General features: G+C 48.6%; 1 protein-coding gene and 1 long non-coding RNA gene across 4 annotated transcripts in view; one reads left to right on the top strand and one right to left on the bottom strand.

The window, feature by feature from the left end:
- The window catches only part of LOC149344740 (U2 small nuclear ribonucleoprotein auxiliary factor 35 kDa subunit-related protein 2-like), a 39555-nt gene extending 36420 nt beyond the window's left edge, over positions 1 to 3135 (top strand). For all 3 annotated transcript variants that reach the window (XM_089546347.1, XM_089546349.1, XM_089546348.1), the window contains one exon: positions 2834 to 3135. In XM_089546347.1, the coding sequence (XP_089402473.1) occupies positions 2834 to 3059 (226 nt within the window). In that variant the 3' untranslated portion in view covers positions 3060 to 3135. The remainder of the gene's footprint in view (positions 1 to 2833) is intronic.
- A 6975-nt stretch (positions 3136 to 10110) lies between these two features.
- On the bottom strand, positions 10111 to 16837 carry LOC149344739 (uncharacterized). The gene is made up of 2 exons (XR_016283225.1): positions 16705 to 16837; positions 10111 to 10251 (listed from the first exon to the last, which is right to left on the bottom strand). It is a non-coding gene; the product is annotated as an uncharacterized LOC149344739 (long non-coding RNA).
- Between the last annotated feature and the right edge of the window lie 1121 nt (positions 16838 to 17958).

The following is a 17958-nucleotide window of genomic DNA, read 5'->3' as shown; positions in this document are numbered from 1 at the left end:
TGAGGTGAGTTGGAGGCAAATGGATATTAAAGGCATAAAAACAATACTACACCTTCCTGCCTTCCACACTTGCATGTAGCCCGGTTGACTAGTCTAGTGAGTGGCAAACTGATGCAGTGACCGAAAATGCCAACGGTCCTGCAGTTTCGGATTTCGGTGTGACGAACGCTCCAGGTGTTACTGGAAGTAAACTGGAGGTCGGATCTGCCTACCAATTGCCCGGGAAAGCTGTCGCCAGTGCGAGCGAGCCAAGTAAACAGTGTGCAGTTGGAACTTTCATTATAAGAGCGGATGTTCATATAAGCTAACATTTTTGGGGGCGTGAGCTGCATTTTGGGAGTCCACCCTGAGCCGTCGCGTGGCTGAAGTGCAGGGAATTTGGCACCAAACCAACCAGCAAGTAGAAAAAGAATAAAGTTTATTGTTGCTCTGAAAAAGCTCGATGTGAGCAATGCAGGTTGCTCTGGGCTTCCCCCTTCTGGTCCAAGGGCCCCACAGAGTGAGCTGCTGAGAGAAAAATAGAGGGGCACCATCGTGGAGAGAAAAATTGAAAGAAGAGAAAAAGAAATGAATCTGAAGCTGCAGGGAAGGAAGAAAAGCTAGAAAGAAGGGAGACTTGCTGAGAGATCTGCGCTGCCACGGCCAAGGTAGGGCAGGCAACCAAGACTGTGCAGAGAGCGGTGCTGGCAACAATGCGAAGTGGGTGGAACTACCCTCTTGGATGAGGTTCCTGATAGGAGTGCCACGCAGCGACGAGACTTTAGGAGGAGTCAGCATGAAGCAGCCACTGCCATTACCTGAGGTTTTCTACCAACGACAGCTCTTGCCGAACATTTTAACGAAACCATAGCATAGTTTAGCTAGTTTTTTTGTGCACGAAACATGCTCCATAGGACAGGCACCAGCACAGGGCGTGTACTGCTCGCGGCTGGGCTGAAACTACCTTAGCCCCCAGAGAGATTGGCTTCGCTTATGGCTTTTCTGAGGGCTCCTTAGACATCGTCACATTGCTCGCCGGGCTGTTGTCTGCACCCTGCGCTAATGTGGTTCAAGCGGCTGCAGCACTGATTTGCAACAGCCCAGAGAGAGGCAATTCGACATCTCTCTCACTCGTTGGAAACGTCTACAGTTTCATCCCCTAATTTCGGATGGTTCTTTTTGGTAGAGAAATTTAAAAAAGACTGAGACTTATTCGTAGCTGTGTACTGTATTCACTTCTACATATTTGAAAATATTTGCTTTGCTTGCAGTTATTATAACAAAATAATTATTTTCTTCGTATTCGCTTTGAAGTGAAAATTCACTATTCAAACATGCCTAGCAGTTTTTGAGAGCAATATCTTGGACAACTTTTTCAAACCTTTGGTCACTTTGGTTTTCCCATTCCATGGAGAGTAACAGGGGATAGCAGTTGGCCACGACAACAATTTGGTTGGTGGTTTACAAGAGTGCATATAAACCGTGGCCAGTGGTGTTAGTTGACTCTTGCCTGGCCAGCTTTGGTCTGAAACAATTCCAGATAATTATGGTAGTTTCTACTGTTAAGCCTGCCGCCAGCTTTTTGTAGGCCAATTGTGGCAAGGCTCCGAAGGGCTATAAATGAAAAAAGCAGATGTGTTGCCAGAAATGTAAATTTCCCGAGACCTGGAGTATAATTTGTGCCCCCGAGTTTTCTTGAAGACTGAGGATACGGCAGTTGTGATTCCAGCTAATGGCTGGAGTTTCATTTGCTGCATTTTTTACTCTCAGGCATGTGTTGAGAAATGTCCATTATAGAGATAATAATGAAATTTCCAAAACAGCGAATAATATCAGGGCATCCTCTTCGCCCAATTGCATGTGCTTTTATTTTTGGTTGCACTGTTGAGAGTGTTAAAGGTGGACTGAAGAGGAATCTGAACTTGTCTTTTTGCCGCGGGAACTCGATCTACACGTTCCTAGCATTCTTAGAAACTGCGACTTATTGCCCTGTGTGGCCAATTTCCCTAATTAAATCGAATTAACATCCGGCTCCCGCTCTTTTTTTTAAATTCTGCCTCCTACGGTGGGCGGAGTCGACCAACGCGTGGAGTGCCTTTCACCCAGTCCCGTGGCGGCTTGCCGCTCTGCCATCGGCGGAGTAATACGTAGTAGTCCGTAGTAGCAAATAGTCCGCGCGTATTTTTATTTCTGCGGGCTTATTTTGCGGCTATATTATCTGCGAATGAAACTATTTATTCATGGAAAGCTAAAAAACAAAATAAATCGAAAGCAAAGCCTCCACGGAGCTGGCTGAAAGGAACTTCACGCGTTGGTCGACTCTGCCCATCGTACGAGGCAGAATTAGAAAAAAGGGGCGGGAGCCGGACGTTAATTCGATTTAATTAGGGAAATCGGCCATACAGGGCAATAAGTTGCAGTTTCTAAGAATGCTAGGAACGTGTAGATCGAGTTCCCGCGGCAAAAAGACAAGTTCAGAATCCTCTTCAGTGCACCTTTAATACGTGCTTAGAAGGGTATTATTACCTCTTGAAATGTTGCTTGCTTTTTTTTTATTGCTATCTGTAACATACTCCCACCTTTTGAGAGCTCCAGAAGAGGAAGAGAATGATGCTCACTATATAGTAGCACAGGCTCTAAGAGGAACCAAGAGCGTTTTAAAGCGCTTAACCTCCTTCTAGTACTGCCGTGCCTGTGATTCAATTGTCCAATATATTGAATAAATATTACGCTGCTGGCTTTCAGCAGATTATAGGCGAGAAACAGGATATAAAATTGGAGATTTTTTTCGCAAGTGCCCTAATCGTGAAAGTCACCTTTGAAAGGCTCATTTGGTTTCTCCCATGCCGTGCAGGTCACCACCACGGCAGCGTTCCCACAGCCCCGTGGTTAAAAAAAAGAGGCGATCCAGATCTAGGGAGTCTCACAGTCACAGGTCACACAAACGGTCAAGTGCTTCAAGATCAAGGTCAAGGTCCAGGAGTCACAAAAAACGGCGTCATCACAAGTCTCGTTCCAGGTCCACAGACAGGCGCAAAAAGTCATCAAGACATCATCGCTCAAGATCGAAGCATCGCTAGGTCAAGTCAGCTTGGGATCATGGTGCTAGAAGTGCAGATATGTGTGTGTCAATTAAAATGTGTCATGCAAATCAGAGTAGCAAGACTGTTGGCTTATAGACTGCCTGAAAGGCAACACCACACACTGGCTACCATTAATACCGTTGGAGCACTGCTTATTGTGACCTTTATTTAGGTGCAAAGCTGTGTGACCATGTGCAAGTTTCCAGGTAATTAAAAAGTTTTAAAGCTGCTACTTGCTGCTGAAATATGCTGGGAAGCAAAGGAACTTGATCATGATGCAATGAATTTAGCTGATGGTACAGTTGTCAGTAAAAAAGATTAGCACTAGGGACCAAGACTAACTGAGCGGAAAAAAGAAAAAAAATTTGTAGGCATTGTTGTACTATGGAAAAAAGAAAAAAAAATTTGTAGGCATTGATGTACTATGGAACCTCCCGCAAGACTGAGGTTTCAGGAATGGCTGCCATTCTTGTTATTGGCATTTTCATCAACCGTAGTGGAGTGAGTGGAGATTTTGCACCAGGGATCGATCACTTGTGCTAATCTTTTGACACTCAAAAATTCGCAAAAACAGGGCGGTTCAGCAAGAAAAAATTTTTTTGCAAACAGACTGTCTGCCATGGTGTAAATCGTTAATTTTGAAGAGCGTGCTTAAAGGTGCACTGAAGAGGAATCTGAACTTGTCTTTTTGCCGCGGGAACTCGATCTACACGTTCCTAGCATTCTTAAAAACTGCGACTTCTTGCCCTGTGTGGCCGATTTCCCTAATTAAATCGAATTAACGTCCGGCTCCCGCCTTTATTTTTGAATTCTCCTCGTACGGTGGGCGGAGTCGACCAACGCGTGAAGTGCTTTTCAGCCAGCTCGGTGGAGGCTTTGCTTTCGCTTTATTTTTTAGGTTTCCATGAATAAATTGTTTCATTCGCAGATAATATAGCCGCAAAATAAGCCGGCAGAAATAAAAATACGCGCGGACTATTTGCTACTACGGACTACTACGTATTACTCCGCCGATGGCAGAGCGGCAAGCCGCCACGGGACTGGGTGAAAGGCGCTCCACGCGTTGGTCGACTCCGCCCACCGTACGAGGGAGAATTCAAGAAAGGCGGGAGCCGGACGTTAATTCGATTTAATTAGGGAAATCGGCCACACAGGGCAATAAATCGAAGTTTCTAAGAATGCTCGGAACGTGTAGATCGAGTTCCCGTGGCAAAAAGACAAGTTCAGATTCCTCTTCAGTGCACCTTTAATAGCTAGTTAAGTAAATTTCATAATGAATATTTTGTTGTGGAAACTGCAAGTGCGAGGCGCCGGCTTCCATAAGCGCACTCTTCGCATGTGCTCACGAGCCAAAGGCTAAGGCCTGTGAGCTGGCAGCATGTGCTCTGAAGCTGGTAGTGCAGGTTTTCGTCAAAAACAAAAAGTAGTCCTCTGATCACTGGATGGCTGAAGTTCGCGATCTAACTGAAGGTGGGCAAAGAAAAATCAGGTACCACATAAGCTGACTGAGTAAAACGAATCAAAGAAAGCAGGAATGGATTCAATATGCTGAGGGGAAATACTCTGAGCGAGATGAGGAGGGAGAATTACATCAGTTACAGCCGAGTGGTTTAAGAACAATAGAGTGATCGCGCCGAATGAGGAAGCAACACAAAATAGCATAATACTGTCACGTTGTAGTGACGGCAGTCCAACGGTCACGAAAACACCAACAAGACTTGGAAACGAAGCTCTTTATTTGGCTGACTTGCGCCCGGAAAAGAACTGAATCACTCGGCGGCGGCGTAAGCAACAAACGTGCTCGTCGGTCGTCGAACTACGAATGCCCGCTGCTCGCGGCATCGTTCAATTTAAAGCCGGCAAGGAAACCATAGAGAAAGATATTGGTAAAGAGCGGACACTCCCATAGGGCCCAGCGGCCCATTTGACTGCAGCGCACCAAGCGGGCGGAGTCTCATAACATCCGGTTTCGGTTTCAACGCGCGCAGTTTGAATGGCTGCATGCGCTGCGCCTCGCTGCCTGGGACGACTTCCGGTTCCGGTTTCAGGGGCGCGCGGTTTGAATGTTAGCATACGCCGCGCCCCGCTGCGCCGTTGGCAGCGTATAATTAAATAGATTTCGAGTGCTTTTGACCAGCCATGAACGCAGCTGCATCACAGCCTTTGCCAAATATTAGCACTCCACAAAAGACACCAGGTTTTGAGTGAAATGAGAACATTTATTTTGTGCAACATAAACAAAGCCGTGGGATGCGGATGATGGTTCCTGGCCTCCTGCTCAAGGTGATCCTGTTGCGGCACCACGGCACACAGCAGGTGTTGCCGACGGGTGGCATCACCTGAAAAATTCGCAAGTATGGTCATTCTCAGTCACCTTATATTGTAACTCTGTAAACAGTGAAAAGGTGCGAAAGCGGCGAGGGAACGAAATTACGAGCGGAGTAAACATGTTTTTGCGAAACTCGCGTGCTGAACGTCGTTGCGGAAAGTACAATACACATACCGTACTACACGGCAGATACCAATCAGCTTTTTGCAAGCATTTCTACATTCCCCGACGTTATTGTCTACCTTCTAAAACCTAGGTGGACAGCAGAGTACGCGGTTTGTTCGAGAATATTTCGTACAAAGACGGCCACAACACGGACTACGAACCAGAAGTACACAATGTGTTAGGAGCACTGAGAAATACACGGGTGCAACGTATGTTTTAAGAAGCATAGAAAAATTAAACTATCGGCGCAACAGTTCTTGGTTTTCAAGCTCTTAAGAGCTTAGAAAGCCCGACGCGTTGCCTTTTTTTGCCGGTTTTCAAAAGCGCATCCCTGTGTTGTCAATGCACGGGCGAAATGTGCCTTTCCACGAGCGCAGATAACGGACTCTTTCACACGTACTACATACATACATACGTACTACAAGAGTAAGGTTTTTGAGCGTTTCGTGCGTCATCTTTTTTTTCCACCAGTCTTGAAAACTACGGTCCCGTACTTGCTGCGCGGGAACGGTCGTCTTCGCCGTTCGCCCACTTTCAAAAAAGTACATTTTAACCTTACACCGACAAATGTCACCTATAAGAAGTTACATATTGTCGGGGGCCATACAAAAACGTGACATCCCGAGAAAGCGCGAAACCAAGCAAAACTAACCGATGAATGTGTAAGTGGTGCGTCGATTTTGCTGTCTGAGAAAGAGATTGCATATCTTTCTTCTTTTGCATGTGCAGCCAGATAATATTTTATCTTGTTTGAGTTTTCTTCGCATGCGCAGGTGATCTGAAGTGCACATATATTCTGCTCTCGCATGAAAATAAAAATCAGTTGGAAGTAAGCGCTCGTGTGTCTGTCTCTTTCTGTTGTCCGTTGTTTTTATGCGCTTTCCAGGTTTAACAAAACTAACCGCTAGGCACAGCGCGTCGGGCCACAGGCCGTGGGCAGGTTTTTTTTTTTGTTTCTACGCACCGACCGGCGAGGCTGCATCACGCAGCATCATTCCTCCCGCCGCTCCCGCCACGGCGTAGCATGACACAGCGTGCGCGCGCCCTTCACAACCGCGCCGGCGTACTAAGCTAGAGTGCTCGAAATGCAGCGTAATTTTGCATAAAGTGCTTGAAATGTAGCGTACTTTTGCAAAAACAAAACATTCCTTCCTTGACGTTGTCACAAACTGCAAGAATGCCGTGAACAACAGCCGGCTGGCCACAGAGCGAGCGCGCCGCTTCACGAACTGCAGACAGGCAACGGCGGCCGGCGCGGCCGCCTAAATTGCATGCAATACAGCGTACTTCCACAAATAAACATTTCTCACCTTGCCGCCGTCATAAACAGGAGGAGTTCTGCGTCGAAGGGCAAGAGAGACGAAAAAAATTGCGGTCTGCCCGCACGAGCAAATACGCCGCACGCTTTCACGCGCACAAAACAGCCCCCACGAAGCTCCGTTGTCTGCCACTCGGATGGGTCCAGTGATGCCAACTCAGGTCAACGTTTTCTCCCTAGATTGAACCCCCAAAAATCCCTAGATTGAAGAAAAATCCCTAGTCTATAATTGTTTAATTGTTAATGCGACCATTTGAGCTTTAACAAAGTCTCAGCGCCGTTCACTGTTTCGTGTATTGGTTATACATTTTGTCAGACATGAATAAAAGCGTGTTAGCCACAATTGCACTTTTTTTTGTAGAGTTACCTTACATAGAGGGCCCGCAGATGGCGCCAGCTTTTACAGAGCCGTGTGGTCACTGGAGAGAAAGATAGCAACGACGCTCACGAGCAGACGACTCCCGTTTCACCGCACCGGCTTTTGAGCTGCTCCTTCGGCCGGCTTATCTTTACGCGCAAAGAACCTATGCAACCCTTTGAAAAATAAATGCAGTTGATACCAAGTTGAAAGAGCTGGCATTTTCTGCTAAGCCCCGTCAACACATGAAAGTATTTTATTCAGACACCATTAAGGGTTGTTTTAAGGATTGTTTTAAGAGGCACACAGGAAGATGAAAATTTTTGAATTAATGAAAGACCCCTTCTCGCCTCATAGAGAATATTCAGAAGCGGTGAAATGGCGTATCTCACCGCACAGTTATTTATTAATAATAGTCCCAATCAAAGACCGTCAAATAGTTTTGGAGCTACTAAGGATTGACGTCCCGAGAAACTGACATAACCAAAAATGTAATCTTATTATAGTTACACAGCAATGATACAGACGTAAGATTGGTAATTACAAAATCAGAAAGTGATTCCTTACAACTTTGAATGTGTTTTTTGGTTGAACAGCTCGTTTAAATCAAGTGGCCTAGCATACGTGGAGAATGCGACTTGTGGCACTTTTTGGTAAAGGTAAGCGGTGAGCGTAAACGTAGCGCGTTGATCCAGGCACTACAAGTCAAAATTCAACTTCGTATTTCGTAGAGGAGCAGTCACTGGAAGCGCCAGAGATGGCACGCACGTTAAACCGTTTGAAATTCACATGGTTTCGTTTTTCCTCCCTGTGCAGCAGTCGATAATTTCGCGTTACAGAACTGCTTTCGCCCTCTCTCGGTTCGGCAGAATACTAAAAATAAAGGAGTAGTAATCAGCATTTTTCATAGTTTTTTTCTGTTCCAAGCGCAAAATAATCAGACACACCTGCCATTAAGCCGCTTAGAGTAGCAATTCTACGGCCTCTCAAAATCCCTAGATTTCACAAAAAGACGCTAGATCCCTGAAGCAAACAAAAAACCCCTAGATCTAGGGATAAATCCCTAGGGTTGGCATCACTGGATGGGTCTGAGCCGCCGCGCCGGCTACCCGCCCGCGCGCGCGCGCGCGTTTAGAGACTGGTGGCGCCATCCTGGAGTTGGAAGATTATCTAGTGGAGGAGGAGGATTTCGCGTCATTTCCTGGGGCCAGATTTCGCCGAGTGTCCGCTCTTTACCAATATCTTTCTCTATGAGGAAACTTCGAGATAACAGCATAGAGAAAGATATACATAGGTTGCACGTGTCGTCACTTCCGCCCCCATCAAGCGCTTGCGGCCATGCTGCCGAACCATTCGGCCGTCCCCGCCCGTCCGCCCTGCGATGCCGGACCACTCCTCGGACGCTTTGGATTATTTTCTTACCTTTCGAATGCGATGCCTACTCCACAGAGGAATGAACCATTCAGTGAAGGCTACTGGTCTGAATTTATTCGATCGGCGCGTGTAGCTACGCAGACGAAGTGAAAATTATTGACGATACAGATCCGTACACGCTGCGACCGGGAGTCGACGCGACGATGGGCGTTGATGTGTTCCTCGAAGTGGCCCACGGGGGATATCGTGTACTCCTTCCAGCTTTGTGAAGTTGGAAAAAATGAAAGCCTTCGAATCAATGGGACCACACAATGATTTCTACAGCAGGTGGGTGAGAAGCCTGTCTGCGATGCGCAAGCAACGAGACGAAAAGCTCGGCCTCGGCACGCCGCTTTCTCTGCCGTCATTGCTCGCTGCGGTCGCAGCGATCCGAAAACGATTGCCTATTCCTGTAGCTAGGATGCAGCGACACGGGACCCAGTCTGGGTTCGTGTTTTCAGACAAATTAGATGGCGTCAATCAAAACAGCAACATTCAAGAGTGCAGCCACTGCTTCCCACGTTTTCGTTGAAAGGGCGTTTCTGCAGAAATGGTGCAAGGCGTGGTGTTCACAGCGGGCGACACAAAACGGCGAGCAGCGCAGAAGACGGCCAGTCCAACCCAAGCGATCTCGTGCAGAGCGGCGGCACTTCGTCTTTCAGCGACGCTTCGTCGTCGTTGGCGCTACGACAGCGATCGGCCTAGGCGGTATCAGGCGCGCCCGTCGTGGTTCGCTACATCGTAAACATTAAGTTGACGACACAAGCCTCTTACCTGTCACAAAGTGCACTCCGAACACAATTAAATTTGGGTTGTCGGGGTCCAAATCATCGCGCTTAATGCGAGCCAGCCACAGCTCGCGCAGATTCCTACTGTGTCATGGAGCGCTCGCACTTGCATGCCTGCGATTATCTTGCGAATGCAGATGAAGTTCGTGTTAATCGGCTTCTTGTTTCGCCTGGAGCTGCCGCTACAGTCATAGCAGCCAAGGGTGGCACACAAAACCATACCGAATCTACGGGTGGACGAGAACCGACACGTTGCGAGCTAACACAGGCAGCGGAAAGCTAGAGGCGGCCTGGCAGTGGTTCGGCAGCATGGCCGACTCGCAACCGACTGCCACCGGATGTGACGTCGGTGCAAGCTATGTATTGGTAAAGAGCGGACACTCCCATAGGGCCCAGCGGCCCATTTGACTGTAGCGCACCAAGCGGGCGGAGTCTCATAACATCCGGTTTCGGTTTCAACGCGCGCAGTTTGAATGGCTGCATGCGCTGCGCCTCGCTGCCTGGGACGACTTCCGGTTCCGGTTTCAGGGGCGCGCGGTTTGAATGTTAGCATACGCCGCGCCCCGCTGCGCCGTTGGCAGCGTATATTAAATAGATTTCGAGTGCTTTTGACCAGCCATGAACGCAGCTGCATCACAGCCTTTGCCAAATATTAGCACTCCACAAAAGACACCAGGTTTTGAGTGAAATGAGAACATTTATTTTGTGCAACATAAACAAAGCCGTGGGATGCGGAAGATGGTTCCTGGCCTCCTGCTCAAGGTGATCCTGTTGCGGCACCACGGCACACAGCAGGTGTTGCCGACGGGTGGCATCACCTGAAAAATTCGCAAGTATGGTCATTCTCAGTCACCTTATATTGTAACTCTGTAAACAGTGAAAAGGTGCGAAAGCGGCGAGGGAACGAAATTACGAGCGGAGTAAACATGTTTTTGCGAAACTCGCGTGCTGAACGTCGTTGCGCAAAGTACAATACACATACCGTACTACACGGCAGATACCAATCAGCTTTTTGCAAGCATTTCTACATTCCCCGACGTTATTGTCTACCTTCTAAAACCTAGGTGAACAGCAGAGTACGCGGTTTGTTCGAGAATATTTCGTACAAAGACGGCCACAACACGGACTACGAACCAGAAGTACACAATGTGTTAGGGGCACTGAGAAATACACGGGTGCAACGTATGTTTTAGAAGCATAGAAAATTAAACTATCGACGCAACAGTTCTTGGTTTTCAAGCTCTTTAGAGTTTAGAAAGCCCGACGCGTTGCCTTTTTTTGCCGCTTTTCAAAAGCGCATCCTTGTGTTGTCAATGCACGGGCGAAATGTGCGTTTCCACGAGCGTAGATAACGGACTCTTTCACACGTACTACATACATACATACGTACTACAAGAGTAAGGTTTTTGAGCTTTTCGTGCGTCATCTTTTTTTTCCACCAGTCTTGAAAACTACGGTCCCGTACTTGCTGCGCGGGAACGGTCGTCTTCGCCGTTCGCCCACTTTCAAAAAAGTACATTTTAACCTTACACCGACAAATGTCACCCATAAGAAGTTACATATTGTCGGGGGCCATACAAAAACGTGACCCGAGAAAGCGCCCCAAGCAACCACAGATATCCGTCGGACGTACGAGCTAGATCCGAACATCCTTTGCCGAGATCGGACGTCCATCGGACGTACGAACAGAATCCGATTTCGGATATCCGTATTCGTACATCCGCCGGACGTACGGACAGTGTCCACTTTTGTATATCCGCATGAGAGACGAGGTGTACGTCCGAAGGATGTAAGGCCGAGTATTTTCCCAGGCCATGAGAGTAAATTTCAGGTTCTTCTTCTTCTTTGCACCATATGTGCCCCGCCAGAGACGGGTGGTTTCAACTTGAAGACACAGGGATAACAAAAAGGGATACTTGAAGTTTTATATACAAATATTTACAGCGTATAGAAGTTTAGACACTCGAGACAAATTAACGGCACAAGGACAAACAACAAAAAGGGCGGAACTGGCTAATACTAGGGGAGGCCCCTACTCGGCGTTGCCGAAGATGCGTTGCATCTCACCTTAGCCCAGAACCCCGCTTCCAGCTCCGGGGCCCGGTTTTAAAGCCCTAAAGGCCCGGCCCACATTTCGTAGCTTCCAATCATGTCACAATGTTCACATGATTGGTTTATCAAGAGCCTGGCCAGCCCTCCAGCTTCCGTAGGGCAAAACGCCCTTCCCACAAATACAAACGCACGGTCGTGCCAGTACGTGCAGAGAACATTCCCTCCACTACAAAATAAAAATAGAACAAACACAAATACACATCCGTGCCAGCACGTGTGCGAATCGGTACCGCGGGTGGGGTGGACACCCGTACTTCCCAGCGCGTTCGCGAGCGGCCGCGTTCCAAGAAAGGAGACGCTCCGCTTTGAGTGCCCCCAGCCGCGTTCCGATTACCCCCGCGAACGCTACCGATACCTTACACGCCCTTCCCAAGATTCTACAAAGGGCTCAAATGGCACTTTTAGAATTATAACAAAGGGATCGGTACGGGTCACAAAACCACCCTGTGGGTTACATGCCGCGGATAGACTAGCACTGGCACAAACAAAACCAAAACCAAAAAAATGCACACGGGCACCACACAACATTACGCAAAATGCACACTTAAATACACACAGTGGCATGCCTGCCGTGCGCCGTAACACAGCGTCCAAGTTGGTGCGTTGCACCCAGTTCACCAGCATGCACACCCGCGTCCTGCTCGACACACACACACCGACACTCGCAACTGGAGCGTTCAGTAGCACTGATACGGGCCACGTGAGCCTCCTTAGTCGCACCGAGCATCCCTGTGCGCGTTCGAGCCCACACGTGCCTCATTCGACACGATTAACACCTAATGGCCACTATGCTCGTCAGGCTGGTGCCACAGCGGGGCGCGAACTGAAAAGACGGTGCCCTCCAGGATCAAAAACGTCCTGGTCATCGATAGGTGAAAATCTCTGACCATGCGACGCACTTGAGAGCACTCTCTCTCCGGCGCACCAGTACGACACGCGTGGTGCGTAAAGAGCATAGCCCCTGGCCCGTCCAAATATAGCAGTACAGTCAGTCTCGCTACACTTGATATGCCGACCTCTAGCACGAAACATACTGTTCCTCGCGTCGACTTTCAGCGTGAAAGCCACGCACCTGCCTCCTGCCACTCCAACTCGCCCGGGGCCATCTGCACCTTTACTGCACGAGCAAACTTTGAAACCGCCGCTCCGTGCTTGATCAGCGCCCGCTGGCCCCGTGGCATAGTCTGACTCCGAGGCTCCATAAGCTCCCTGACAGTCACTTGACCCGGGCTTGCCTTGCGGCAAGTCGCCACTCATTTCCGGGTCCTCAACTGACCTGGTCGGGCACACACCGGGTGCGTTCAACAACTGCGCGGCGTTCTGCCCGGTCGGCCCAACAGGCCCACCTCCGCTCTTTGCCTCGGATGAAGGGCTCTTGCCACCAGAAACGCTACGGGGCACTTCATGCTCCATACCCAACACAGTGTGCGGTTGCGGCAACGCCAGATTTTCACTGGCTGTTACTAGCTCCGCGTCAGAGGTCACAATCTTAGTCATAGAGCCTACAGGAATTCCACCGCTGTCCTGTTTGTTATCGGACACCTTGGTCACGATTGGCCCTAGATCACTAGAATTGGGCTGCTCCTGTTCTTTGCTAGCCGCCCGCGGTGGCGGAAAAGCTGTGGTATTTCCGCGTCCTTCAGGAATCCTGTTTTCACTTCCTGAACCTTTCGCGGCGTTTCCTAAGAAAGATGCGTTCCCGCATACCGGCTGATTGCTTTCAGCGTCCTCACTGCTTTTTCCCTGACCTGTGCATGACAAGCATAATCCTTTGTCTTCCAGCACAGGCTGCCTCACCTCTCGGGACTCGGAGCAGTTCTCCCTGGTTAGTTCACTAGCTTTCCTGGACGCCTTGAGCTCAGCGAGCTCCAGCGCTAGCTGCTGGCGCTTTGCTTCTAATTCATCCAAGACGCACTTAACATCCTGAGGTTTCTCCTCGCACAGCGGCGCCTTTCCTCTATTCACTTTCGCAAGTTCAGCCTGAAAGTACGCTAAGCGTGCCTTCGCTAACTCAACCTGGTACCTCACATCGAGTGAGGGCCGGCATGGATAGCCCTCCATACCGCCGTCTGTACTCCTCAACTGTCCTACCGGCTCGAACACATGCACAGGGACGCTAACAATGCGACGAAGGAAACTCACAGTTTCGATGCGTCGATCCGCATTGCCAGCTCCTTGGCGTCGCAGTCCACCGCCGCTTTCACCGGACGCTGCGATTAGCTGTCGCACGCCGCTGGTCCGCCGCCGGTGACCGTCGAGTTCTCGACGCGCTGCTTTCCTTGACCGGATGCAGTCCCGCGTCGCTGGACACCTGCCGTGGTCCTTGCGTCCTTGCCGCCGTCTCTCCACAGGTCCTGTCTCGAACGCTGACCTGTTTCCTTGTCGTCGCCTTTCTCCCTGCCTTCAAGTCTTCTTCCTGCGCCGTCTTCCGATGGCCGCAGGATCCTGTCGACTGCGCCAGTAAATTTCAGGTTCTTCTTCTTCTTCTTCTTCTTTGCACCATAGGTGCCCCGCCAGAGACGGGTGGTTTCAACTTGAAGACTTGAAGACACAGGGATAACAAAAAGGGATACTTGAAGTTTTATATACAAATATTTACAGCGTATAGAAGTTTAGACACTCGAGACAAATTAACGGCACAAGGACAAACAACAAAAAGGGCGGAACTGGCTAATACTAGGGGAGGCCCCTACTCGGCGTTGCCGAAGATGCGTTGCATCTCACCTTAGCCCAGAACCCCGCTTCCAGCTCCGGGGCCCGGTTTTAAAGCCCTAAAGGCCCGGCCCACATTTCGTAGCTTCCAATCATGTCACAATGTTCACATGATTGGTTTATCAAGAGCCTGGCCAGCCCTCCAGCTTCCGTAGGGCAAAACGCCCTTCCCACAAATACAAACGCACGGTCGTGCCAGTACGTGCAGAGAACATTCCCTCCACTACAAAATAAAAATAGAACAAACACAAATACACATCCGTGCCAGCACGTGTGCGAATCGGTACCGCGGGTGGGGTGGACACCCGTACTTCCCAGCGCGTTCGCGAGCGGCCGCGTTCCAAGAAAGGAGACGCTCCGCTTTGAGTGCCCCCAGCCGCGTTCCGATTACCCCCGCGAACGCTACCGATACCTTACAATGAGTATGGACGTTTTTTATTTCACAGAAAATTCGCGTCTTTCGTGTATGTACACTGTTTTATTTGCATCAGTTGGAGGGTTTGACGTGAAGATGTTTGTAAATTGGTGCGATTCCACTCCATCCTGCAGTGCAAGAGCCGCCAACGAGCTAAATTTATCTAAGAGGAGAAGCAGGTGTTGCAGAATTTTGCAAGAACTCAATGACTAGTTTTATATTTATCAAACTTCTCCAAATTAGTGGAGTTGTGCGACATGTCCACCGTTTTGCTAGCTAAACTTGCCATTGAAACCATACGCAAGTATTAGTAAGTATCAAAACCATCATCATAGATGTCAGTTCGCGGTCAGTCCAATCCAATCCATCAGTACGGCTCCGTAGCGCTGTTGTTGGTTTGTCGCGTAGTGTTGTCGCGCAAGAGCTTTATAGCTCTTTTATTATAATGTGTGGCTTTGTTCGGTATGTGGACGAAAGTAGTATGTAACTTAAGCAATTCGAAAGATACGGGAAGCGTCTGAAGCTCTTCTGGAACACCGGAATCCCGTACTGCATCGACCTTGGTTTAAAGAAGGCTTAGTGCACATGTGGTTGCCTACGAAGGTATGTATCCAGTACACTTCTTGGAACTTGCTTCTAGGACAATGCAGCATGCTCATATAACATTCGTTCACAGGACAGTGGGAGCAGTAAGCGCGAGGAGATGGCTTCCACAAGTGTGTGCTGTTCTCACACTTTCGGGAGCTTACATCACACAGCTGCGGGAGCCCTCAACTCGCGTGGCTAATTCCCACTCCTCTTCAAAGTTGCGGGACGGAGTATATTCGCATCTTGTTAATTTTTAAGGCATCGCTAGGTTCACTGTGCCTATATAAAGAGTGACAACCCGTGAAAGGCAGACCATAGGAAGCACGTGTAGTTCGCAACGGAAGCTTTGCGGCTTTCTGTGCACAGTCGCGTACAGTGCTGCGCAGGTTAGTGCCCTAAGGCCCATGAGAATAAATAAAGAACAGATACATTGTCAAATATGGTGTGGAAAAGTGAGAGCTGTTATTGCCTTATTCTTATTGAGGTGTTTGTTAAAGTGCATTGTCTGTTATACTTGCAGCATTAAACACTTCTATTAATTGGTTCCAATGTTTTTACTTGGGCTACTGCATTGTGCCATTTGTTTCACGTGACTGATGTTTGCCGCGTTCTTTTTATTTCAGAAATCCTGTGGGTGGGAAGATTACGGATGTGTGTCCCAAGCTTGCCGCATTTGAAAAGTCACATTTAAATTTTCCGAATATAACCCATTGCTCTGCTGATGTATCATCAACCACAATAAAATATGCGTGCTATGCATCAAATTTTTTTTTGGTTTTATTGCATCGCGCGGAGTGAAAAAAGCACGCATGCACCATGTATGCGAATAATCGAGAAAGATCCGCCAATGGACGTACTCAACTGGACGTCCGTCGACGGTCGAACCGTATACCTTTGGCCACCTTTCGGACGGCCGACGGACGTCTACCGGCTGTTTGCGGATGTTCAGCGGATGTACAGAACATCCCAAACAGACCTCTGTCGGCCGTCCGAAGGATATCGGTGGTTGCTTGGGGCGAAACCAAGCAAAACTAACCGCTAGGCACAGCGCGTCGGGCCACAGGCCGTGGGCAGGTTTTTTTTTTTGTTTCTACGCACCGACCGGCGAGGCTGCATCACGCAGCATCATTCCTCCCGCCGCTCCCGCCACGGCGTAGCATGACACAGCGTGCGCGCGCCCTTCACAACCGCGCCGGCGTACTAAGCTAGAGTGCTCGAAATGCAGCGTAATTTTGCATAAAGTGCTTGAAATGTAGCGTACTTTTGCAAAAACAAAACATTCCTTCCTTGACGTTGTCACAAACTGCAAGAATGCCGTGAACAACAGCCGGCTGGCCACAGAGCGAGCGCGCCGCTTCACGAACTGCAGACAGGCAACGGCGGCCGGCGCGGCCGCCTAAATTGCATGCAATACAGCGTACTTCCACAAATAAACATTTCTCACCTTGCCGCCGTCATAAACAGGAGGAGTTCTGCGTCGAAGGGCAAGAGAGACGAAAAAAATTGCGGTCTGCCCGCACGAGCAAATACGCCGCACGCTTTCACGCGCACAAAACAGCCCCCACGAAGCTCCGTTGTCTGCCACTCGGATGGGTCCAGTGATGCCAACTCAGGTCAACGTTTTCTCCCTAGATTGAACCCCCAAAAATCCCTAGATTGAAGAAAAATCCCTAGTCTATAATTGTTTAATTGTTAATGCGACCATTTGAGCTTTAACAAAGTCTCAGCGCCGTTCACTGTTTCGTGTATTGGTTATACATTTTGTCAGACATGAATAAAAGCGTGTTAGCCACAATTGCACTTTTTTTTGTAGAGTTACCTTACATAGAGGGCCCGCAGATGGCGCCAGCTTTTACAGAGCCGTGTGGTCACTGGAGAGAAAGATAGCAACGACGCTCACGAGCAGACGACTCCCGTTTCACCGCACCGGCTTTTGAGCTGCTCCTTCGGCCGGCTTATCTTTACGCGCAAAGAACCTATGCAACCCTTTGAAAAATAAATGCAGTTGATACCAAGTTGAAAGAGCTGGCATTTTCTGCTAAGCCCCGTCAACACATGAAAGTATTTTATTCAGACACCATTAAGGGTTGTTTTAAGGATTGTTTTAAGAGGCACACAGGAAGATGAAAATTTTTGAATTAATGAAAGACCCCTTCTCGCCTCATAGAGAATATTCAGAAGCGGTGAAATGGCGTATCTCACCGCACAGTTATTTATTAATAATAGTCCCAATCAAAGACCGTCAAATAGTTTTGGAGCTACTAAGGATTGACGTCCCGAGAAACTGACATAACCAAAAATGTAATCTTATTATAGTTACACAGCAATGATACAGACGTAAGATTGGTAATTACAAAATCAGAAAGTGATTCCTTACAACTTTGAATGTGTTTTTTGGTTGAACAGCTCGTTTAAATCAAGTGGCCTAGCATACGTGGAGAATGCGACTTGTGGCACTTTTTGGTAAAGGTAAGCGGTGAGCGTAAACGTAGCGCGTTGATCCAGGCACTACAAGTCAAAATTCAACTTCGTATTTCGTAGAGGAGCAGTCACTGGAAGCGCCAGAGATGGCACGCACGTTAAACCGTTTGAAATTCACATGGTTTCGTTTTTCCTCCCTGTGCAGCAGTCGATAATTTCGCGTTACAGAACTGCTTTCGCCCTCTCTCGGTTCGGCAGAATACTAAAAATAAAGGAG

Source organism: Amblyomma mixtum, chromosome 5, assembly GCF_055824585.1.
Source record: "Amblyomma mixtum isolate Tamu chromosome 5, ASM5582458v1, whole genome shotgun sequence".
Taxonomy (NCBI): domain Eukaryota; kingdom Metazoa; phylum Arthropoda; class Arachnida; order Ixodida; family Ixodidae; genus Amblyomma; species Amblyomma mixtum.
The sequence above is the reverse complement of the archived record's forward strand: the minus strand, read 5'-3'. Positions and strand labels throughout refer to the sequence as shown.